Source organism: Enhydra lutris, unplaced genomic scaffold, assembly GCF_002288905.1.
Source record: "Enhydra lutris kenyoni isolate GAN:26980312 unplaced genomic scaffold, ASM228890v2 scaffoldscaffold17, whole genome shotgun sequence".
Lineage (NCBI taxonomy): Eukaryota > Metazoa > Chordata > Mammalia > Carnivora > Mustelidae > Enhydra > Enhydra lutris.
This window is the reverse complement of record NW_019154101.1, coordinates 42,498,544-42,524,122: the sequence shown is the minus strand read 5'-3', so window position 1 is coordinate 42,524,122 and position 25,579 is coordinate 42,498,544. Positions and strand designations below refer to the sequence as shown.

Sequence of the window (25,579 nt, the reverse complement as noted above, 5' to 3'; positions counted from 1 at the left end):
TATTACTAATTTTTATCTACACATTTCACCTGTACTGAATCCATACATCATTCACTTTCTATCTGAAATCACAGTGGAATAATTAGAGTTTGTAAAAAGGTGGAAAGGTAATTATTTTTACACAGGGTAAATATGTTTATATATACATATACACATTTGGTGGGCACAGAGAATATATTTGCAATGTGACATTATTTAGGCAAAACTGATAGAAGATAGGCTGTGTACGATAATCGCTTTGCCTAGCAACTCCAATCAAGGAAAGTGCCCTGTTCGACCTGAGACTGTGGGACTTAACTAAGAGCCCAGATTTTCCATTCCATTTCTTGCCCCACAATTAAATTTCCCCCCTCTTTTCAGCATTTTCCCAGACAAGGAGAAACGAGCGAAAGATTCTGCAATTTCAGTACACTGTGGTAGCGTTTCTTGCGTGGGGAGTTCTGCAGCATCCAAAGGTACAAGATAAAAATTGGTATCTCGACGCAGCTCCTTACAGCATATACCCAGCACAAGGACCAATAACGCCCTCACAAAGTTTCGTCAGCGGAGAAAACGGACTGTATCCGTGTAAGAGGCGTTATCCTTTTTGTTTCGTATTTCATGCAGCTTCATAACAGTTGAGCCAACCCAGTGTTCTTCCAACGTCTTAACAATGGTTCCGAGTTTGCCAAGTTTTAAAAACAACTTCTCTTTCTAAATACACTAATTTTCTACGATAGGTCTCATATTAATTTTACGTAAGCTAGTTAAAAAGTACATAACACTTGACTTTTAGCCTCTCTGGTCTCAAAAGTCGTTTGCTTTTCCCAGCCTTAGCTCCAGCGACCGCCGCCTGAAAGGCCTCGGCCAGGTTGGAAACGAGCGGAAGAGACAGAAACGGCCTGTCGCCTAGAGCGGCCGGAGCCGTACGGCCGCTCTCGCTTTTCTTTCACTCTCTATGGTTAGGGAAGCTCAAGCCCAGCCTCCGCCCGGAAATATTTGTGTTCCCTGACGCTTGCGCAAGGCCAGAAGGTAGTTCCGGTTCCGGTGTGGGAGTTTCGTTCTTGGTGGTCGGTTGTCGCGGTTGGTGGGTATTAACTGAGCCAAGATGCTGCGGAATCTGCTGGTGAGGAGCTTCTTAGCTTGGGTTTTTATTACGGGCGGGAAGGTCGGGAGTGGAGGCTAAGGGACCTTAGCTGAGACCTTAGCTAAGGGACCTTGACGGAGAAACCTCTCCTGGGAGGGAAGAAAGGTGGAAAAAGGCGACTTCCGAAGTCACCTTGGTTCGTGTCCTTTTCGCCTGCTGCTACTTTCCCTTCTATCTGTTCCTCTCGCCCCAGGCTGTGTTGGGTAGATGAAGGGAGTGGAGAGGCTGGGAAGGTGACCAGAGGTGAGTTACTCAGCCTTGGGTTCTTAGTGGCCACCCTTAAACCTATAGGTCATTCATGAAGTCGTTACCTCTGATACGAGTAAAACTAAGGTCCAAGTGGGAAGTTTCTGATAACCCGGAAGCCTCGGACAGAAGATGTTCCAATGGTATTTTGATAGGCTTTAAATTTCAACGTTTCTGAGCTTTGTGAGCATCAGAATGCGGTTTAAAAAGCAGGTCATTCACTTTTGGCTGGGACTTCGGGAGCAGCCATGGCAGAAGTGTAGTGTTGCTTTCCTCAGGTTCTGCCGTGTCAGTGTCCTTTACTCCTCCACCGGCTTTGACCATGTGAAATATTTTCCCAAAACTTAGAAAAAGAGAAGGAAAATGTAACCGTGACCGTTCGCTTTTGTAATTATTAAATAAGGTTTTGTTTAGCCTCAGTGTATCATTTATTTTGGAATATAGAGTGCATATTTATTTCATTATTTAATTCAATTGGATATATAATGCAGGTTTCTTTTTTAAAAGAATTAGAGCCTATTAAAGATTCGTTTTAGGAAAAATGTAATGGGAAAGCATTTTAATTAAGTAGGAATCATGCCATTTTATTTTGGTATCAAGTAATAGATTTTTAATAATATGGTAGAGTATTAAATGAAAATACTTGAACTTAGTGTATTTTGTAATCACTCTTTATCTTTGTAATATGTCAGCATTTTACTCAAGATTATATAATGCTACAATTCAGGTAAAGATGATTTTTTTTTTTTCCTTTTGCTCAGAATCTGCATGAATTGCTACTTGAATGTGGTTTTTGGAGCCTGCAGAATTTTAATATAAAGGGTAGTGGATGGACAACCAATTGCAAAACTTGGCTGCTGGTTTAGGATTCTTACTGACAAATTGGATATGTTTTACTGTCAGTTTTCCTCTTCTGTAATAGTAAAGATTGAAAATGGTTGGTTTTGAAAGTTTCGTAAAACCTAAACCTGCCTAACATCTGTGGATTTTTCATCTCAGGCTCTTCGTCAGATTGCCCAGAGGACCATAAGTACTGCTTCACGCAGGCAGTTTGAAAATAAAGTTCCAGAGAAACAAAAGCTGTTTCAGGTACTGAAATATTTTATAGACAGTTATTACTTGTAAGAGTAATTACTAGAAGGTGGAGATAGGAAGTAAATTTGGCCATGTTTGATTGTTACTGATCCTGCTGTGATAGCAAAAGAATAATAAGCTATTGATAGCTAACTAGGCATTTACTGTATACAAGAGGCCCTTGGGGAAGCAGAAAAAATGAGAGGGAAAGGGTGTATCAAAGACACTTTGGAGAAGTTACATTGGGTTGGCACTCTTTGGTGTGGTTGCATGAGAATAGACAAACATAGAAACATAGAAAGGGCTGAGAAACAGAACAAATTTATATGTAGAAATTGAATGTATGTTAAAGGTGCTATTTCACATCACTGAGGAAAGGATACGATAAATTGGTATTGGAAAAATAAAGTTAAGTTCGATCCCTTCTGTATTGTATATTAAAAGATAAATTGCAGGGGTGCCTGGGTGGCTCAGTTGGTTAAGCATCTGCCTTTGGCTCAGATCATGATCCAAGGGTCCTGGGATCAAGCCCTGTGTTGGGCTCTCTGCTCAGTTGGGAGCCTGTTTCTCCCTCTCTGTGTCTGTCCCACAACCCCCTGCTACTTGTGCTCTCTCTCTCAAATAAAATCTTTAAAGAAAAAAAAAAAAAAGATAAACTGCAGATAAAAATGCTTCTCCTGCAAAACATATTAGAAGAAAATATATTTTTTCCAATTTTATTGACATATGATTGACAAGTAAAAATTTTATAGAGGGAACACTCTCCGTTTCTGAAATAAATAAATCTTGGGGTGCCTGGGTGGCTCAGTGGGTTAAAGCCTCTGCCTTCGGCTCAGGTCATGATCCCAGGGTCCTGGGATCGAGCCCCGCATTGGGCTGTCTGCTCTGCAGGGAGCCTGCTTCCTCTTCTCTCTCTCTCTGCCTGCCTCTCTGCCTACTTGTGATCTCTGTCTGTCAAATAAATAAATAAAATTAAAATAATAAAATAAAATAAATAAATATTTTCTGCAGAACTAGTAGCATGAGAATATAAGAAAAGGCAAAAGATTATTCCATATAGGATTTTAATACCAAAAAAACCCTGACAACCTAAATACGCATTAATAGGAGACTAGCTAGTTCAGTTATGGTAATTTTGCACACTGGAATGATCTGTAACCATTAAAAGGAATAAGGTGGGCATAAAGGGACTGACAGAATGGTTTTTAAGATACCATTAAGTAGGGGTGCGGGGGTGACTCAGTCCATTAAGCAGCTGTCATGATCTCAGGGTCTTGGGATCAAGTCCCGTGTCAGACTCCCTGCTCAGCGCCTGAGCAGGCTTGGAATTTTCTCCCTATTCCCCTTGTGTGTGTGTGTGTGTGTGTGCGTGCATATGCTGTCTCTCTAAAGTAAATATATAAATCTTTAAAAGAATATATTTATGGATAGGTAACTTGCTGTTTTGCTAATGATGGTTTTCACATAAGGAAAGATGGTGGGATAGAGTGGTTAGCCTTTATAAGTAGTTAAATTATTAGTGATATTTTTGTTTTGTTTTCCTGGGGTGATCTCTGGTTTTCCCAAATAAAATTTTAAGTGGTTAAAAAGTATTCTGTACTGATCTTCCTTGATTTCGATGGGTTATGTCATTACGTCATAATAACCTATCATAAATGGAAAACATTTTAAGTTGAAGATTCATTTAATATACTTAACCTACTAAATGTAGCTTAACCTACCTTAAACAATCTCAGAACGCATACATTAGCTTGAGTTGGGCAAAGTCATCTAACAAAGTCTTTTATAATAAAGTGTTGAATATCTTATGTAATTTCTTGAATACTGTACTGAAAGTGAAAAACGGAATGGTTTTATGGATACAAAATGGTTGTAAGTGTATTGGTTGTTTAACTTCCTGACTGTGTGGCTGTCCGGGAGTTGTGGCCAGCTGTCACTGCCCTGCATCTTGAGAGAGTATCGTACTGCATATCACTAGCCTGGGAAAAGGTAAAAATTCAGAATTTAAAGTACAGTTTCTACTGAATATGTATTACTTCACAGCATTGTAAAGTTGAGAAATTGTAGGTTGAACCATTTTTAAGTCAGAGACCATTGTATGTTGCATAAAAATAAAATACTTATATTTAATAGATATATTAAATATCTACTGTATGCCAGGTGCTGGACTAGGGGTTAAGGTTATAAACAACCCCCCCCCCTTTTTAAGAAAAAAATAAATCTTGTGATTAAATCTAAAGTGTGATGGTTATTGATCTTTTTAATAATTCTGTTGATGAACTCAATCAGTATATTTTCACAGCTTTAACATTTATATATTCCTTGGAAAGAACATCTTTATTGGATCTCACTAAATTTAAGAGAAAGAATATTGACTTTTGGGAGTTCTTATTTTAATAATTTAGTGGATGTAGAGTCAATCAGGAAAATGGTCTTTTCATTTTGATGTTTGCAATATTTTAATTCCAGGGGTTTAAGAAGGTGCTTAATTTTATATAAATGGGTTAGTCTTTTCTGAACTTAGTTGAAAACAGATCACATGTGTATTAATTATTATCATTTTTTACTCTAGGAGGATAATGGAATTCCAGTGCATCTAAAGGGTGGAGTAGCTGATGCCCTCCTGTACAGAGCTACTATGGTGCTTACAGTTGGTGGTAAGATATTTGGAGTGCTTGACTTACAGATAAGTAACAGGAGGGATAACTAACAACGTCATTGCTTTTACTTTGCCAGTATTTTAACATAGGAAGTCTCTCTCCAGAATCTGAGATCATAATGCTTTGCATGTAAGAGATTCAAGAGGATGATTGATACATATTATATAAGAGCATTTTAATATCTTAAAAAAAATAAACCAGTAAAGTTGGATGAGTATTTGTGACACAGGTAACTTTCTGAGTGTGCTCACGGTGGCCCTACAGGCCCTGTACTCTACCCCATCTACCGTAACAGGGGCTTTTTGAACATTTTTACTGTGATACATAATAAAAAACATTTTACACCTACATTAAACATCCATGTTTATGACAGAAACAAAACCTGTATAGAGCAGCAGTTACTACTATACCCAAAAATGCTTTGATATTTTTTCTGTGGTTTGTGCAGGTCTGTTGTTCAATATTAGCAGTGGAATATCACAAATTGGTATACTCGGAGCAGAGTTAAGAATTTGAATGATTGCTCTCTGGGGGAGGAAGGGAAATAATATTTGGGAGATTACTGTTTGCTTGTCCTGTTGATAAGAATGCCACATAAAGGAATTTTTGTAACCCTTGTATTAAGTCTGTAATGTGTCCTTATGTTAAACTTGAAGAAATTATGTTAGTTACTCAAGATAATACTCCCTCTGTGTGGAAAAGCTGAAATTTGAGCCCTAATTACACAGTCCTTCTGCTCATGCCAAGGTGCTTTCTTTGGCTTAAATTGAATACAATGAAGGGATATTTATGATTGAAGACAACTAGATAGTGGCATTTGGGCTCTCTTAAGATAAAGTCCTAAATTCTTTTTGATCAGTGTGACTATTTCTTAGGTATTCTGGTAGTTAGTTTTATTTTTTATTTTTTATTTTTTATTTTTTTTTATTATGTTCATTTAGCCAGCATATAGTACATCATAAGTTCTGGTGGTTAGTTTTAATAATTTTTCACTTATTAGCTATTAAACTTGATAATTTAAATGTATCACTCTTGGTTTTACATTGATAATATACTTTAGGGAATGCTTGCATATTTTGACCTCTTTTTTGATATTTGAATCATTCTTAGCATTTCTCAGGCAATCTCAGGTTAAATTGGAAATGACCTTTACATATGTTCTTAATCTTACTTAAAAATTTTTTTACATGTTACCAAGTTGACAAATACATTATTGTACTGTATCTAACACTTTCTGTAGAAGTTAACTGATACTAAATCTAGATTAGGGGTGCCTGGGTGGTTCAGTTGGTTAAGCTTCTGCCTTTGTCGCGCACTCCCCCTGCTCATGCTGTCTTTCTCCCTGTCAAATAAGTAAAGTCCTTAAAAAAAGAGAGAGATTAGATGTGTTTAACATATATTTATTTTAAATTTTGCCAGCACCTATCAGAATACTTTTATGTTCCCATAGAAGTAGTCTTAATGCCAGACTTGACTTTCTCCTGTGACTTTTTAGCTGGAATATTAGGTTTCCATGTAAATCTTAGATTTTCTTATAAGTTCTTTTTTTGTTTCTTTTTATTTTTCAGGAACAGCATATGCTATATATCAGCTAGCTATGGCTTCATTTCCCAAGAAGCAGGATTGACTTCAGTTTATCATCTCAGCAGGCAGTTGGGTCAGTTTCGTTCAGCTCTCTATGGACCAGTAACTGATAAATAATAAATGAGTTATTTGGGGATCAATATTTATTGACGTATACTAACTGCCACCAATAAAGCAGTCTTTACCATGCTTTGTCTTATTTTATCACTTTATACCAATAATTTTAATTTTTGATTAGCCTAGTAAATCTTAGGTAGGGACCAAAAAAAAAAAATGGTTCTTTTGTCATTGGGGTCATATAAAATACCATTGTGATATTAGTGAAATTTTATTTATATAAATTATTTAATATAATATAGCAGCTCAGACTTATACAGTGAATGGTCTTCAGCCTTAAATGAATGTGACCCTTGAAAGTATATTTCTTTGAATTCCTTCCCTCCCTAGAATCTAGGGTTAGTGGAAGCAGATCAGTTTTGGCTCCTGGGATTCAAGTGTCTTTCCTTTTCTCAGCTATGTTGCATATGTTTAAATCTTGGATGTGTTTTGCAGCTTAGAATTAGGCTTTAGTAGAGAAGCTATAAAATAATTCAGGACTTGTTCTTTCACACTAACAATAGGCTTCTGTTACTCTGTAACATAAAGGGTAACTTCCCATAAAATACTTAGTTCATGTCTTTCTTTCTTTTTTTTTTTTTTTTTTAAGATTTTATTTATTTATTTGACACACAGAGATTACAAGTAGGCAGAGAGGCAGGCAGAGAGCCTGACTTGGGACTCCATCCCAGGACCCTGAGATCATGACCTGAGCTGAAGGCAGAGGCTTAATGCACTGAGCCACGCAGGCGCCCACTTAGTTCATTTCTAAAAGCAATTTAGGGGAACTTAAGGAGTCAGGCTTGGTCATCTCCTCTGGTACGTGTATGTTTGTAACACTGCAGTTTAGAGACTAGTTGCATTCATTCGATATAGGGGAAATCAATAAGTAAAAGTTTATAAACTTCAGTTTCTGGGGATGCCTGGGTAGCTCAGTTGGTTATGTGTCCACCTCTTGATTTCAGCTCAGGTCATGATCTCAGCGTTGTGAAATCAACCCCCCTGTTAGGCTTCTCACTGGTTGTGAAGCCTGCTTAAAATTCTCCCTCTTTGCACCAATCTTCATCCCCTCCCCTGCCATTTCTCTAAAAAATAAATTTCAGTTTCTGCATAAAATTCGAGAAAAGTAATATATTTGGGAAAAATGAGTCAAATGTGAAATAGCCAATCTAAGTCTTCATGTTCAAACATTAAAGTATAAATCCATTTCAAAAGGTACCTAATAGGAGATGTCTCAGCCTTGAATCTCATAGACTAGAAAGGATCTTGGTAGCCATACCTTGCAGGAATGCCTAACTTCTGACAGAATCCTATTACTAATACCAGCAAAGAACACTGCTTTAGAAGGAAAGGAGTAGAGTAAATAACAGACATCTATCTCTAAATGCCGAGAGAGTTCTTAGGTTGGGCTGGAATTTGGTCCAGTTTGGTGATTTGGAGCTAAAAAGCTACCACTGGTAATATTTTGAAACAAGCTATATTTGTCAACATCTTACAAAGAACTTAACTTCCCGTAAATGTGATTTGAAATGCTTTTAATGACATTTAAAAGGCACCGCTATGTAGTAAAAAAGTGATACCCTCTGATAGCCTTTATCTCAGTATTGTGAGAGGTGCTTCTATACTATTTCTGACATAATTTAGAAAACATTTTTCCTGTGAAAATCTTCTGTTTGGGCTATACTAATATGGCAAGATTGGATAAAGTAAAAGTAAGTTGAGCACTTAAGATACTTGAAAATTTTTAAAAATAAATGCTGAATTTAAGTATTTGCCCTTCACTTAAAAAATCTGCATTGTAACCAGGAGTGGAGATGGGGAGGGACCAAGGGCCAAGATTCCAGAGTAAGGGTTGCTGGACAGAGTCGTGTGAAAATGTGCTATACTTAGCATTTAGTGAAAGAGCTGTTAAAATTATTGATAGATTTCAAAGACTAACCAAAAGTCCTTAGAGTCCTTAAGAGGTGTTGAAAATGTGGCCTTTGAGATACAAACTTCATTCCAATCTCCTATCTTTTTCAGACAGTATGTTCTCTTTGAGATTAGTACCCATTAATAAGTCGAAGGAATTCTGTGATGTTATCCCATTAATATAAATACCATAGGAGATATATCTAATTTTGTTATAATTGGTATTATGCTCAAAGTTACATTTGTAGTCTATAGCTGTTCTAAATGAAATTAAACTATTTACAAATGAGGAAACAAGCTCAGAGGGCATGCAATTTACACAAAGCTACAAATAAGAGCAGAAGATTTCAAATCCACTTTTGTCTGATTTTTAAAGTTCATAGTCGTTCCAGTATACTTTATCTTATGATGTGTTTGATTAAATGTTGACTGGGGTAGCTTCAATACACTTAACAGCGACGTATGCAAATATGAATTTGCATATGACTTATGCAGACTTCCATCTCCCCTATACAGTCAAGCTTCCTGGAAAAGTGATCAGTATAGTCCCAGTTCCTACTCAGTTTCATTATTGATGCTATAATTTATAATCTCCCTACCTATTTAACATCTGTCTTTTCCACTTAACATTCAAGATCCAAACTAAGCATGCTGATCATCGACCATATTGCTCTGCTTCTTGGTGCGTGCATATTCATTTTTGACACTCCTGGTAAGCGCCCAAGATTCTGCTGGAAAGTTTGACATTCTCCCCTTTGCTCCCATGTTCCTTGTACTCACCTTCATCAAGACTCTCTTCCAGGCGCCTGGGTGGCTCAGTGGGTTAAGCCTCTGCCTTCCGTTCAGGTCATGATCTCAGGGTCCTGGGATCGAGCCCCACATGGGGCTCTCTGCTCAGCAGGGAGCCTGCTTCCCTCTCTCTCTCTCTGCCTGCCTCTCTGCCTACTTGTGATCTCTCTCTCTCAAATAAATAAAATCTTAAAAAAAATAAAAGGCTTTCATCCCTTTGAATTCAAATTTGAAATACAGTTGGTAAGACTGGGAACCTGTATAACATTGTAGTTAATCATACAAATGACAGAAGACCCAGCTTCAAGCCTTGGATTACCATGGGTAGCTAACCTTGCTAAATGTTTATCCTCCTTCCCATAAATGGAATAATCCTTAATGCATATTTTTTTTAAAAGACTTTATTTGGCAGAGACACAGCGAGAGAGGGAACACAAGCAGAGGGAGTAGGAGAGGGAGAAACAGGCTTCCTGCTGAGCAGTTTCCATCCCAGGGCTCATGACCCCAGCTGAAGGCACATGCTTAACGACTGAGCCACCCAGGCGCCCCACTTTTTCTTTTTTTTTTTCTAATGCATGTAAAGCGCTAAGGATGACTTCTGATACATACCAAGTGTGCAACAAAGGTTAGTTGCTTCTGTTGTTAACTTTCTGGGGAAAGAGACAGTATCTTTTCATCTCCTATCCCTATCAACTAGACACAAAGCAGGGACTATGAGCCTGTCAGGGCTGGTAGGACGGGCTTATAATTTGATCCACATCCTAGGTACTTCTGTCTTTCAGCTCTCCTTAGTGTGTGGTTTTCGTTCTTGTGAGAATCACTGCTGGGGCTCCAGACCCATTTCCCTGCAGGAAGAAGGGTTGGTGAAAGAGGACACACTAATTAGGTGAGCTCTCTTTAAAGAGCCTTCGAAGCTCCAAACAGAGACCTCGGCTTAGATGTCTTCGGCCAGAGCTCTGTCGCGTGATCATGCCTGGTTTCAGAGTGGTCAGGAAATGTCTTAGCTGGGCAGATTGGCAAATGCAATTGGAATTCTGTATAATAAGGGGAGACTGAGTATTGGGTTGGCAACTAACAGTCTTTCCCCCAGTTGTTTTTACAGTGGCATGAATCTTATTTTTAATATTTTATTTATTTGAGAGAAAGGGCACAAACAGGTGTAGAAGGAGAAGAAGACTCCCCACTGAGCAGGGAGGCTGCCAGGGTGGGTGGGGCTCAATCCCAGGATCCTGAGATCATGACCTCATCTGAAGGCAGATGCTTAACCTATTGAGTCAGCCAGGTGCCCCTGAATCACGTTTATTTAAAACATTATTTCTCGGGGCGCCTGGGTGGCTCAGTGGGTTGGGCCGCTGCCTTCGGCTCAGGTCATGATCTCAGAGTCCTGGGATCGAGCCCCGCGTCGGGCTCTCTGCTCAGCGGGGAGCCTGCTTCCTCCTCTCTCTCTGCCTGCCTCTCTGCCTGCTTGTGATCTCTCTGTCAAATAAATAAATAAAATCTTTAAAAAAAAAAAACATTTTTTCTCGCCTTTCTCAGACTGAAGACTGCAAAAACTGTAAGTCGTGCTTTACTGGGTGGTCATGAACCCTAGGAGCAGTGCTGCTGCGTCTCCACCCTCCGCGACCCCTGTGCCCAGGAAACCGCAGTCACACGCCAAAGCTATCCCACCTCACTTTACACAACAGTCCTGAAAGCTTAATCAAATGAGGCTATTGTACACGACATTTACATTAGAAAAAGCGGGCTGTCGGAAAGCTGGGTGTGTTGGTCCATTTAAGTAAAGTTTGCTCCACAATTGGGGCCTCTTTGCTTCCTCAGGGCGAAACGGCAGATGAACCCAAATGGGAACAAAATGATGGTTCAGAGGACGCCCTGGGAGGTGAAGGGTCCTCCGAAACCCGACTCTGCGGATCAGGGCAGCCTCCAACGACAACGGAATTGGCAGGATACCTGGTGGTATTTCGACTGTGGGTGTTGTAGACGCTGGGGGGTTGGGTGGGTGTTCTGTGACCGGTGAGTGTGGGGCGGCCGCGGGGGCGCGGTAGCCACGCGGGCCGCTGGCGAAGTCGCCGACCAAGCGTCCAGGTAGTAGGCGAGCGGCCGCTCCTGTAGCAGGTGCTCGCTGTCTTTGGCCCGCGGCGCCCAGCTCCTGCCCGGACTCCCGCCAGGACTCCCGCTCCAGCGCCGACTCCGACTAGGGACATCACCGCTTACAGGCTGTTAAAAAAAAAAAAAGTCAACACTGAAGAAGACTACCTGGAAGCATTTCGATTCCTAGCTCTGATTTCTGATGCCCACAACCATGCCTGTTCTTAGGCTTGGTTGGAGTCCATTGGCAAATAACTTCCCCATTTTTGCTTAAATTAGTTCTGGTGGGTTTCTCAGCCGGCAACCAACCAAAGCAGGGTTTCCTGACTTTCCCACTTATTGTATCATCTAATGGAACCACAACTGTACCATTTACCCTAAACAGTACTTAGATGATTAATAAATGGTGACCATTACTGGTCTCTTAGGGCAGACAGGAGTGTTTCAAAAAGATTTCCTTAGGGAACACAAATGCAAATGGATACGGAGAATACAAGAATGATAAAAACAAGAATTATGATGCTGTTATAGGCACTTTGGTTCAGGGTTTGCAGAGATTCCTTAGTTCTGTTTGAGAGAGTTTCGCATAAGCTCCCCAAAGCTGGCAATTCCACAGGCATCTAGACTGAACTCCTTCTTCTTGGGTCCTGGATACATTCACGCGGAGAACAACATGTTGTAATCCACTACCAGGACTCTCCTATATATACACCAAGATTAATCATTCAGGTTAAGAGGTAACTGAGTGCCTAATACTTGTCAGACACTGTCGTATGTGTCTGGGAATCATAGGTGAACAGAGTTTACATGAGAGTGAGAGGTGGCAGGGAAGAATGTGAGAAGGTAGTAAGTTCTTAGGGGAGAAAGACCAACAGGGAGAGCTGGCATGTGGGTGGGGTAATTGGGGGGCAGTGGTAAATAAGGTGTGAGGATAACCTTTAAATAAAGACTAAAAGGTGAGGATTGTTAGTCACTCAGATATATGGGGGGAAAACATTATGGGAAGAGGGAACAGTCTAGAGCAAATGCCTTAAATCCCTGGCATGTTCAGGGAAGAGGATGGCAATAGCAGTTCTCGCTGAAGAGTGAAGAGAAGTCAGAGAGGTAAGGAGGGACCACACTAAGTGGGGACTTGAGACTGTTGTAAGGACTTTGGCTTTTACTCTGAGGGATATGGGAAGTCATTGCAGATTTTTTTGTTTCTTTTGTTTCGTTTTTGTTTTTTACAGAAGATGGACTTACATGTTTTTAAGGGGATTAGCTTGACTATGATGTTGAAGTAGGCCATAGGGGGCCCAGGGTAGTAGCAGGCAGACCCATTAAGAATCCCACTGCAACAATCTAGTTGGGAACTTTTGGAGGCAATGCACAGGTGTTAGTCATAGAGGTAATCAAAAGTGGTCAGATTATGAATAGAGGAGATCTTTATCAGACCCTGTCCTTCATCTATCCATCAGCCATCCATTTCTCATCCATCTGTCTGACCATCCAGCAACTACTTATTGAAAACCTACTTTGTTCTAGTTAGAGGAGAGAGACCACTAAATAGATTCATAAGCATGATAATGGTCTATAGTAGGAACTTCCATAAAGGAATCAACAGTGTGATTTCTTAGGAAAAATGGTGGAATGGAAGCTAGAGAAGGCCTCAGTTGAACTGAGACCAGAAAAAAAGGAGCTAGCTGTGATAAATGTCAGGAGAAAAGCATTCTGGGGGAAAAGGAAATTACTTTGCATGGTTGAATTGGAAAAAGAAGACGAATGTTGGAACATAGGAAGCTGGAGAAAGCAGCAATTGTGATCTCTTCCCCAGTGACTCACAACAAGCGGCCATGTCCCTACACACAGTCTCTAGATTGATCTTTTTTGTTTTCATAATATTATGCAACACAATCTGATAGCCATAGTACTGATTTAACAAGAAGTTTAAAAATAAATGAACATGTGGGCACTCAATCCCAGCCAGCTTTTGTAACTATTACTAGCAAGAACTAGAAACTAACGAAGTACAGTTAGTGACAGATTAAACATGCAGCAATTACATGTGAATTAGACTTTAGATCTAGATCTGTCTTATTCCAAAACCAATTCTTTTTTTTTTTTTTAATTTGGTTTATTTATTTGACAGGGAAGAAGGTCACAAGTAGGCAGAGAGGCAGGCAGAGAGAGGGGGAAGCAGACTCCCTGCTGAACAGAGAGCCCCATGTGGGGCTCAATCCCAGGACCTTAAGATCATGACCTAGGCCAAAGGCAGTGGCTTAACCCACTGAGCCACCCAGGTGCCCCTTCCAAAACCAATTCTTTATCTGCTATGAACCATGTTACTTCCTAGGTGAGGAGAGAAGAAAAATACTTAAGACAACTTTACTCATTTCCCTCCACCCCAAAGACTTTGTTGTCTTTGAACACTGCTCGTCATTGATGCAACATTATATTATGTTTGATAAATCTGCATCTGAATGCTGGGCAACTTTTTATTCTCTCTCTTTTCTATCTGATTTCCAGGAATCTAGATGTGTATTTGCTCCAGCTGCCTACCTCTGTTGAAATTATAGTTTCATAGCTGCTATTTATGGTTTTTTTTTTAAAACAATTTTTTTCAAGTCGAGGATATTTTGCAAGATTCGTCTCATTAATGAGGACACCCAATCAAAACCCAAGACAGTTTCCAAAATTTTATCTTAGTATAATACAACAGAGAAAAAAATGATTAAATGTTTTCATTAGATTGCTTAGATAATAGGAAACTATGTATTGAAACGGTAATTCTAAAGTGTATATGAAGTCTGCTACGTGAGGAAGAATTCATAAAATTGGATTGTTGTAGCCTTTGTGTGAGAATATAATATGTGAGTGTACAAATAAATTTGGATTTGATTGTTGGTTTCCAATTATAAATGTGCCATAAATATATAATGAAAGATGGGCTGTTCCCTTGAATTCTGAGTTATGTCAGATCTTTATTGACTTCTTGTAGGAGGCCATCATCTTCCTTCTGGGAGGATGCTAAAAATATTCTCTTGGCATTGTCTGGTTGACTAAAGGCTGGTGTTCTTGCTTGGCCTCCTCACATCTCTCCAGGCCCTTTCACTTCAACTAGTGCACTTACCTATATCATTCATGGCACGTACAGCAGTCATTTTTCCACCTCAATTCTATCCTAATAACCGTCAGGATGATTTAAAAAAAAATTTATTTATTTGAGGGGCGCCTGGGTGGCTCAGTGGGTTAAAGCCTCTGCCTTCAGCTCAGGTCATGTTCCCGGGGTCCTGGGATCGAGCCCTGAATCCTGCTCTCTGCTCAGCGGGGAGCCTGCTTCCTCCTCTCTGCCTGCCTCTCTGCCTACTTGTGATCTCTATCTGTCAAATAAATAAATAAAATCTTTAAAAAAATTATTTATTTGAGAGAGAGCAAGCACACAGGGGATGAGGAACAGGGGGAGAGAAAGTCAGGAGCAGTTTCTGAGCTGAGCACAGAGCCCCACTCGGGGCTCGATCTCATCACCCTGAGATCATAACCTGAGCCAAAACGGACTCAGACGCTTTACTGACTGAGTCACCCAGGTGCTCCCCAAAATGATTCTTTTTTTTTTTTTTTTAAAGATTTTATTTATTTATTTGACAGACAGAGATCACAGGTAGGCAGAGAGGCAGGCAGAGAGAGGAAGGGAAGCAGACTCCCTGCTGAGCAGAGAGCCTGATGCGGGGCTCGATCCCAGGACCCTGGGATCATGACCTGAGCCGAAGGCAGAGGCTTTAACCCACTGAGCCACCCAGGCGCCCCCAAAATGATTCTTTAAAAAGATTCTTTCCGGGGAGGGGGGTTGGGAGAAGGGAGGTGGGGTTATGGACATTGGAGAGGGTATGTGCTATGGTGAGTGCTGTGAAGTATGTAAACCTGGCAATTCACAGACCTGTACCCCTGGGGATAAAAATATATTATATGTTTATAAAAAATAAAAAAAATTTAAAAAAAAAGAAAAAAAAAGATTCTTTCCACTTTAGTTGGAGCATACTAAGAAAAAAATAGACCAGAAATTCCTGTCATGGATGAAAAGCCAGGAGTCTCTTTTTGGTTTACCTCTGTCTGTGTTTATCAATAAAGAGCTCTATAAAGAGCAACTAACAGAATCCCTTCAAAGGACTGAAAGTTGTGGAAAACAAATAAAATGAAACAAAGTGATACATTTCTCAAGAAGCAATTTAAAATGTCAGTTTATTTCTCAAGTCCTAAAATATAACCTAGCCTCATTTCTCCAAGTGGCCACAGCCTGGTTTCAATAATACATTTGTGATCATTGTTTTCCTAATCAGGCTTTTTACTGGTCGAACTTTTTTTTTTTTATTATAGATGATTATTAAGCATGCTGAGAAAAAAGTGGTTATGTATAGAATATGTAATAAGTACCATTTCAGAAAACATTTTTCTGAAACCAATTCAGGTATAGTAAGTACAAAAAAGAATAAAGAAAAATGCTTCTGCTGATGTTCTAGTCTTTGTTCTGTGTATAAGTAACTGGAGCACAGGAGTGCCTGTAGGTCTCTCTGTCTCTTGTCTCAGCTCATTCCTTTAGAATCCCTTCTTCAGCGTGGCAGAAATGTGTCCTCTGTTAATGGCTACTTTGCAGCTTCCCCACTCAGTATCTGTCCACTCAGGCTGCCACAGCAAAATACCACAGACTGGGTGGTTTAAAAACAGGAATTTGTTTACTCACAATTCTTGGGGCTGGGAGCCCCAGATTAAAGTGCTGGCCACATCAGGTCCTGGTGAGAGCTCTCTTCTTGGCGTGTACATGAGTCACCTCCTGGCTGCATCCTCACAGGGCCTGTCCTCTGGGTGGCACGGACAGAGAGAGCTCAGGTGTCCCTTGAAAGGACATCAGTCCTATCGGGTCAGGGCCCAGCTTTTATGACCTCATTTAATTTTAGTTACCTCCATAAAGACCCCGTCTTTAAATAGCCACGTTGAAGGTTAGGACTTCAATATACGAATTTTGAGAAACACACCTGAAAGAAAATGGGGTATTTGTGGTCTCATGTTCAAAAATTTCAAGAAAAGGCTCTGACTAGTCCAGGATGCATCAACTGAAAGGTATCATAATTGACCCTATTTGTGTTAGGGCTCACTCCTTGCCAATCAATCACTTCAGTTTAAGGAGCTAATATTCTGAAGAGTTTCTCATGGATTAAACACACAGTATTAAAAACATATAGAATTATAGATTTGATACTGTATGCACCTCGTGTGTTTACTTAAGGGTGGGAAGAAGGTAATCATACTTAAAAGAATATGGTTCTTTTTTTCAAGAGTAACAGAAAGATGAAAGACATCTTGGTATGAGAAAACAAGTTAATTCAAGAAATGCAGAATATTCTGCTCAAGATTTTTTGTAGCAGGAAAAAAAGAAATTCTGAAATGTATGGATCTGAAATTTATGATATTGTGGCATCCAATATCCATGGCAGCATTTCTTGATTTTTTTATTTTTTATTTTTTTTGAGGAGGCTCTCCTGAGGGCCGGAGGAAATAGGACTGGAGAAATTCAGAAGGTTTAGGTAATAGCATTGAAGATGGACCACAGTGGAGACAGAATGGCTAATGAGGAGGATATTATAGTAGACAAAGCAAGATTTGAAAATCTTGAGGGAAATGAATTGTCATGTTGGGTGAGAGTAAGGTAAGGGTGGTGGGAGATGTTAGGAAGGATACAAACAATAACATAAAGTCTTACAAGTCACGTTTTGTGTGAGAATAACCACCATGAAGACAGCAGAAGGGAGAGAAGAGTGGGTGAATCGGTAAGGAGGGCCGGCATGAGGAAATGGGGAGCACTTTGCCTTCATGTATTCATTCAACAAATTCTGAAATGCTAATTATGAACCCAACAAGGAGAGTACATCCATGAAACAAAATTCCTCCTCTCCCTAAGTTATATTCTGAGCCACAGAACCTCAGAGAGGGCTTGAGGCAGCAATTCTGGATGCCAAGTCTTGCAAAGTTTCTGGGGAAGATGGCTGTTCCAGCTTTTGGCTCCTGTTAGCACCTCTCCAATAAAACGCTGATGTACCACAAAAAGAAGCACCCATTTGTAGACACACAATGTTCCAACCCATATTTAGAAAGCAAAAATGGACAGTTTTGTTTTGTGGGTGGAACAGAGCGCATTCAAAGCTGTAATTCTGCCTGCTGCATTGACAATCTTTCATGTGATTCTAGAGCTTCAGCTTTTCCTTGAATAGTCCCTGCGCCTATCCTGGGGGTCATCCCAGAACGAGTCATAGCATACCCCAAAACAGTAACTAAGCTGTCACCTCTTGCAAAACAGAAAACAGTTCCACTTTTGATGTGATAGTATTTTTGGCTTTTGATACATGCATCAAGATTTCAATGTACTGGGGATCATGTTTCAATCAGATTCAAACTGTGAGCTTCCTTTTCCCCTGTCTGCAAGGAAACTGCTCTCATTTGCAGCCTGGGAACAGGAGTAGGCCCTTCTGTGAAGGCAGCGGAAGGCTCTACTTTTCCCTTTTATATCCTTTTTGGGGGAGGTCATTGTTTTTTCCCAGAGCACCCAGTGATAAAATGTTAGGACCCATAGTATATGACACTTTTATGGAAGGACACAGTTTTCCTGGAAAGGAAAAACAAAGGAAATGAAGGGTTCATTCGAAATGGATCAATGTAAAACTAATATTCACAAATCGACTCAGATTCTATAGTGATTCTTTGATGCAACGTTTCCATTTCCCTTTCTGTATCCTTTTGGGGGTGGGGAGAGGCGAGAGGCGCTGCAAAGGGGCCGTGGAACCACTAGGAGGCAGTATTGGATAGGAAGAAAAAGGAAAACGTCACGTTCATCTTACTACTCTAGAATGAAGTAACCTTTCAGTAAATCTAAACTTAAAATATCATCCTCTCGCCAGTCGGAAGTCAACTGCTTTTCTGCACTCCTATGGCACTGCCTACGTGTACATGTCAGAGCAAGTGTGCTTTGTATTCATTTTTCTTTCTCCCTTTTTTTTTTTTTTTAAGATTTATTTACTTGAGGGAGAGGGACAGGTTTTTTGTTTGTTTTGTTTTGTTTGTCTTTTGAGATTTTACTTATTTATTCTAGAGAGAGAAAAACAGAGAGAGCACGAACATGGGGAGGAGCAGAGGCCGAGGGAGAAGCAGGCTCCGGGCTGAGTCGGGGGCTGGAGGCTGGGCTGTGTCCCAGGACCCGGAGCTCAAGACCCGAGCCGAAGGCAGCCGCTTAACCGTCTGAGCCACTCATGCCCGGGGAGGAGAGAGTCTTGAGCAGACTCCACGCCGCACGGAGCCAGAGGTGAGACTGGACTTCACGACCCTGAGATTACAACCGGACTTGAAGAGTCGGTCGCTCAACCGACTGAGCGCCTTAGGAGCCACTGCATTCATCGTTTTCTCCATTCAGCTTAAATTCCTTGAAGAAGACTGTCTTTCGCTTCAGTAGTTTCTTACATAATATTTGTTGAATAAGTGGATCTTTTATGAGCACCCTCCGAGTACACGCTGTTCTTAACAGTTGAAACAATTTTTATAAAAATACGATTTTAAAGTTTTGATGTAGAGTTCAAAGTGTTACCTAGGGAAGACATAAGGAACCCAGCATCCAGTTATTTCACAATTAGCACAGCCACCCTTGTTTCTTTGCCGAGATTTGTCACCTACTTGCTTTACGTCATTTGATCCCTAACCCTGGGAGCTGAACCCAGTGACTCCGGGTGTCTACAAGAAGCCACAGCCCTCAGGGACTCGTTCGGTTTTGTGTTTGGATGGGGAGACGGGGTTGAAGACACCCCACTCCTTTCTTCAGCCTTTCTTAATCCCTTCTGTTCTTGAGCTCTTTGGCATACAGCAGGTGTCAACAAGGAAGGCGCAGTATTTGCGGCTACTCAGCGCAGTGAAGGCAGGAGGGATAAGCTGAAGAAACAGTAGAGATATGGAAAAAAATTATAGAGCCATGAACATGTTGGTCCTGAACTGTGTGGAGCGGCTCGAAGGATTGTATAATAAGGGCTGGACTTAGGGAGCATATAGGCGGCCTCAGCAGGGTGGGGTGGAACAAGTTCTTCTGGAAGACAGAGGATGAAGGCAGGACATGTGGGAGACAGGGAAGAAAAGGTTGTGAGGAGAGAAGGGGGGGTGTCCCAGCTTCCCGTGTTACCCCTACACCGTGAGCTAACAGTGCTTCGCCTTGAGAGTTTGACCCCTTAGATGCTAAGAAAGACTTAATAATTTCTGTTGAACACCTGGCTCAAGGAAAGACTATACATAATGACTCAGTGTGTCCAACATGCCTTATCGATCATAATATTGAAGCACCATCTGTGAAGTCTGGACCACTCTCTCATGCCTTTCGCTGAGTGCTGGATAAATGGTGGGCCTTATTATTACCATTGGTAATGTTACTCATTGTTATTATTGCTACGTCATGACACAGAGGCTTATTCTGACCAATTGTTTCATTTAGTTTTGGAGACAGAGACACTGATACCAACAAAGAGAGTACAGCACTTACTTATTTATTTTGATAGATTCCTCCCCCCAACCCGTTATTTATTTATTTAATTTTGATTCTAGTACAGTTAGCATACAGTGTTACATTAGTTTCAGGTGTACAATATGTGCTTCGACAATTCCACATGTTAGTGCTCATCGTGATAAGCGTGCTCTTTGATCCCCATCCCCTATTTCATCCATCTCCCCACCCATCTCCCCTCTGGTAACTATGTTTGATCTGTATAGGTTAAGAGTCTGTCTCTTGGTTTGCCTCTCTCCTTTTTATTCTCTTTATTCATTTGTTTTTGTTTCTTAAATTCCGCATATAAGTAAAATTATATGGTATTTGTCTTTGTCTGACCAACTTATTTCCCTTAACGTCATACCCTCTAGCTCCACCCGTATTGCGAGTCCAACACTTTTGTCTTCCGGTGGACTTGGTTGGCTGGTGGGGTAACTACACTTTGCCTTTTAGCTTGACATTCACGAGGGAAGCACAGTTGGCATAGCTCTGTCCAACAAATAAATCTAACGGTAATTCAAGATTTCTAGATTTGTTTTGTTTCGATGGTGAGAGGCTTAACAACTAAAGAAGGGCACTCTGGCTGAATTTGCTAGTTCTCTTTCGAACTAAACAGGTACCATCTTCTTAAGCCAACTTCAACAGGCCTCTCCTTCTTATTTTAAGAATTTAAAAAATGGGGGAGTGGTGGGGCACCTGGCTGGCTCAGTCATTGGACGTCTGCCTTCGGCTTAGGTCATGATCCCAGGGTCCTGGGATGGAGCCCTACATCGGGCTCCCTGCTCAGTGGGAAGCCTGCTTCTCCCTCTTTCACTTCCCCTGTTTATGTTCCCTCTCTCTCTGTGTCTCTCTCTGTCAAATAAATAAATAAATAAATAAATAAATAAATAAATAAATAAAATATTTTTTTAAAATGGGGGGATAGGAATAACATCCGTGTACTTTCAAAAATTTTTATTTTGAAATTTTCAGACATAAAGAAAATCAGAAAAAAGTGTACTTAACACTTCTATCCTCAATTGTTATCTTGCCACACATACTTCATCTATGTGTTTTTTCATTAAACTATTTTACATTGTAGACTATGTGAAGTTTCAGTCCAAAATATGTCAGCATGTAATCCTATATCATGATACCATTATCACTCCTAATGAATGAACAATTATTTCCTAATATACTGGCTATATTCAGTTGCCTCAACTGCCTCCCAAATGTCCCTTATATATATATATATGTATATATATATATTTTTTTCCCCAAGTCAGGCTCTTATCGAGGACCATATACTACATCTGTTTGTTATGTCCTAAGGCTCTTATAAGCCACAACAGTTGTCTTCTTCCCCTTTTTCTTTTGTCAGTCTGTGAAGACCGTAGGTCAGTTTTTTGATTGAATATTCCTAGCACCCATAAACTTGAACTTCATTGTAACTACAATGCTTGGGGTTGGAAGTGGGGATCACCCTCTGCCGGGGTGATCTTAGGAAACTCCATGAGCCATAGATTTCCTTAGTTTTCAGTTTTAATATTGATGTAAATTTTACACTGTCACACACAAAAAATAGAAATGTGATGTATTTCGCAATTTCACTCCCTATATTATTTCTTTTCATTTTCTGTCATGTTTCTGAGGCTTTCGTACAGTTTTTTCTTTTGAGATTGATCCTCCAAGGATCCTTCAAATGTACTCCTTGTTCAGAGTTTGACATCTATCAGGTGGAATGTCAGAAGATCAAAGAAGCAGGGCATCCTACCAGGGCTCCATGTCAAGGTTATGACAAATCAAGGTGCTATATTGTGTTCTAAAGTCAGCCTGTTAAAGTTATTTTGTATAATATACTTTTTGCAAGTAGGAATGCTTTTGGCCATGTTCCTAACTTTAAGAAACAGTTTGTAGTGTTTTCATTTTACTACTGAAAAAGGTTAAAAATCATCAGACCGGTTGCTCAAGGATGGTGGATAAAATCAACCTTCCTTGGCAAACAGAGTTTATAACTCTCCATGAACACATTAATAAACACAGTTTTTTAAAAAATATATTTTATTTTTTATTTTATTTTATTTTTTTAAAGATTATTTGTTTATTTGACACACAGAGAGAAAGATCACAAGTAGGCAGAGACACAGGCAGAGAGAGAGGAAGGGAAGCAGGCTCCCTGCTGAGCAGAGGGCCCTATGCGGGGCTCGATCCCAGGACCCTGGGATCATGACCTGAGCCGAAGTCAGAGGCTTTAACCCACTGAACCACCCAGGCGCCCCAATAAACGCAGTTTTTAAAAACAAATATTTATAACATAAAGGTTACAAGTAGAAGTCCTAAAAAACTAGTAAGATAAATTTTTGAAGATTATAGGGAAACTTTTTCCTTATCTTAGTCACAGAGTTACACAGAAACTCAATTTTGTGATGACAAAATACAAAATAAGTGTAAAATTTACTTATATTTTATGATAACTGGTATGTATATATGCTCAATTCTATTTTATCCAGACAGAGCTTGTTGTAAATCTTATGGTTTTTATTCTCAAATGTACTCACAGAAATAGCTTCCTATCATTCCCTCAGCGTCTCCTGCTTAAAACAAAACAAAACAAAACAAATGAACAAACAAGATAAATTTAATAGAAATTAAGGCAGAATCAAAGATATTTGGCATCTTGAGTAATTTAGTGCCACTTAGTGGACTCGCTGTCCGAGATTGAGAGTCACTGAATTCCTTTCCTTTCCTATTACCAGTATGCATAAATTATACAAGGTTCCTTTTCTTCCTAAAGTGTTAAGCTGCCACTGAAAAAATTTCATTTAATTTTTCTTGGTGAAATTGTGTTTGAGGCATACTCATTACTTCAGGCTCTCACTGGAATCTTTACTCAAGGAAAGGTTGGTCAGCTTGACCAATACTGAGCAGAGAGGACTTCAAGGGAGAAAGAGCTAAGATTCCAGATGTTCATCCTTTCTGCTCAGGTGGGCAAAATACAAGCAGTCCACCTTCAGAAGGGCAGGAGGACAGACTGGCAAACATTTTGTACTGGCCTGCCTGCTTATGTCCATTGGACGGCCTGTTGTCTTGGGCCTAGCTGGTGTAGGAGAACCTTCCCTACTGCTAGTTGGCTATCTCTGCATTTTGTTTCTTCTTTGGAGACCAAAAAATCATGAGAGGAAATAAGGCCTAAAATTTACTGGTTTAAAACACTGTTTATGAAAATCTTTGTCTTAGCTGGGTTGATTTCAGTTTTATCAAAATAATGGAGTTAAGAAGTACTGGTAACGGGGCTAAGAAGTACTTCTCTAAGTAGTCCATCCTGGGAAAGGAGGTATGTGAAGTGAAAGTGGGAATTATCCACAAGAAGAGTGATGAGAGATGAGGGCCTGGAGGTGTACATGACCATGAAAAGCAGGTTCTGTGGACTCAGATGTAAATTAAGGATGGTTCAGCTGAGTAGGTGACAAGAGAGCTAGTCATTAAGTGGTGTGTGGTGGCATTTAAAGTATGTCCACCAAATCTTTGATACTTTTCCTTTCAAGAGGTAGAGTCTCTATTCCCTCTCCTTGAACCTGAGTGGTCTTGGGCTGCTGTGATGAGTAAATATGGCTGAAGCAATACTCTGTGACTTCCAGAGCTAAATTAGAAAAGGCCAGGCAGCTTCTGATAGTTTCTCTTGGGACACTCACTTATGGAGCCTCCATAGCCATGTTAAATGTCCACCTGAAGTCATCATGTGGGGAGGCCTCCTAGAGAGAAAAGTGGAGAAATGTCCAAGGAGCTCTAGGTCTTCTAGCCTGTAGCTGTTTGAGTGGCTTTGGCCCAGGTGCTAGATATGTGTGAAGAAGACTTTAGGATGATCTGCACCTGCACAGAGAACTGAGTCCACTCAGCCCAAAAGCAGTGAGCAAAATAAATATTATTTTTAAATAATGTTTGGGAGTAACATTTAGTGCAGCAACAGATAATTGAAGCAAGGCAATAAAATAGAACAATGCTGATAAACTCAAGTTCTCTCAAAAATTTTGGTGAAAGGCAAATAAATTCAACTCCTGCTGAAGTGGGTGTTGCCCTTGTGAGAACATTAGTTAAAAAACGCAGCTCTCGGACTTGAGCCCATCTCTGTTGTGTATTTGTGTGAAAAGCAATGGAATAAATTCCACTTCTTTGTACCAGGGACGGCTTAGGGGAGGTTTGGACTACAGGGGAGGAAACATAATTTCCCTCCACCCTTCTGAGTTCTTGGCTGAGACCTCTGTAATCAAGAACAGAGGAAAACAAACAGATGTTGATTACCATATATACCTCCAGTGCACATGGAAGATACGGAGGGAAAAATGAGTAACTCCCTGAGGTGGCTTGGGATTCAGGCTTAAATACCATTTTAATAGGGAAAGAGGAGGAATGTAAGCCTCTTAGGGGGAGAAGAAATCGTTTTTAGGAAGATGAATGGGCACTTTGAAGAATAGATGGGAGGTATGATAATTTGTGACAAAGTTTGTCTGAGTGTGATGTCCAATTTTATCAGTCTTCCCTGGTTGTTGAAGCTCCCAAGGAGAAGATTTAGGACAATTGAGTTCCTTTTGGACCATGTGTCATTATGCCAAAAAGGGGAGTTCAGAGAAAGCCTCTCCCTGTGCTTGCTATTTTTCAAGTGCTGACAGCTCAAGACAATCAAGGTACCAAAGTGGCATATTTGGGGGTGGCATATCCTGAACTCCTGCAGTCATATTTGGGGGTAGCATATTTGCTACCCTTCTGAGCAAAGTCTTTCTTCCTTGATAAAAAGAGATTCAAGAGGATGAAGTCTTCCCTTCCAGGCCCCAAGCCTGGGGGCAGAATGTGCGGACAAGAATTCCCCAGTTCCATCTTCATTTTGGTACTGAACTCACCAACCTGGAATTGCTGGCCACTGGGCTTCATGTTGGGTAATAATTGCCCTTCTGATAGGAAGGTATCCTATTATTTGTGGTTCAAAACATAACATACATTTGACATGATGTGGCTTCCAAGGAGTGATTTTTAAAAAAGTTCTAAATTTTAAATCCTTTAGTGTATCTTATAAGAGTTTCCTGGTTTCAACAGTCACAAAGGGAAGCTGAAGTGAGAACTTGCACTTGATAAAAACAGGGACTATTTTGCTGTTTTTTTTTCCCCCCTCTCAGGATACTAAGCCTACTTTAGCAAGTAGAAGTAAGTTAGGAAATGGATCTGTTTTTGTTCCTTCTGTTTCTGCAAATTTTCTTGTATAGAAAAGGATTTGGAATCCCAAAGTGAAACATGAAATCCCATGGAAGATAGTTATGTTTTAAGATTTTGTAATCAAAACCTGCCAGGGGTTGAAGTAAAGTCCTTTCCTGTTTGATTTTAACATTCTAGAATGGCCAGCTATCACGGGCTGAACTACATCTCCCCCAAATTCATCTGTTAAAAGCCTCCCCATATCTCAGAATGTGATTTTGGAAATAAGGCATTAAAGAT

General features: G+C 40.2%; 1 protein-coding gene and 1 pseudogene across 1 annotated transcript; one reads left to right on the top strand and one right to left on the bottom strand.

Annotated features, from left to right (window-relative positions):
* Positions 1–969: 969 nt before the first annotated feature.
* Positions 970–6,879, top strand: LOC111147649 (cytochrome c oxidase subunit 7A2, mitochondrial). The gene is made up of 4 exons (XM_022503843.1): positions 970–1,105; positions 2,372–2,461; positions 5,019–5,103; positions 6,675–6,879. The coding sequence occupies exons 1-4, from the start codon at positions 1,088–1,090 to the stop codon at positions 6,731–6,733; spliced, it is 252 nt and encodes an 83-aa protein (XP_022359551.1). The 5' UTR covers positions 970–1,087; the 3' UTR covers positions 6,734–6,879.
* A 4,380-nt stretch (positions 6,880–11,259) lies between these two features.
* LOC111147485 lies at positions 11,260–25,021 on the bottom strand (annotated as a pseudogene).
* Between the last annotated feature and the right edge of the window lie 558 nt (positions 25,022–25,579).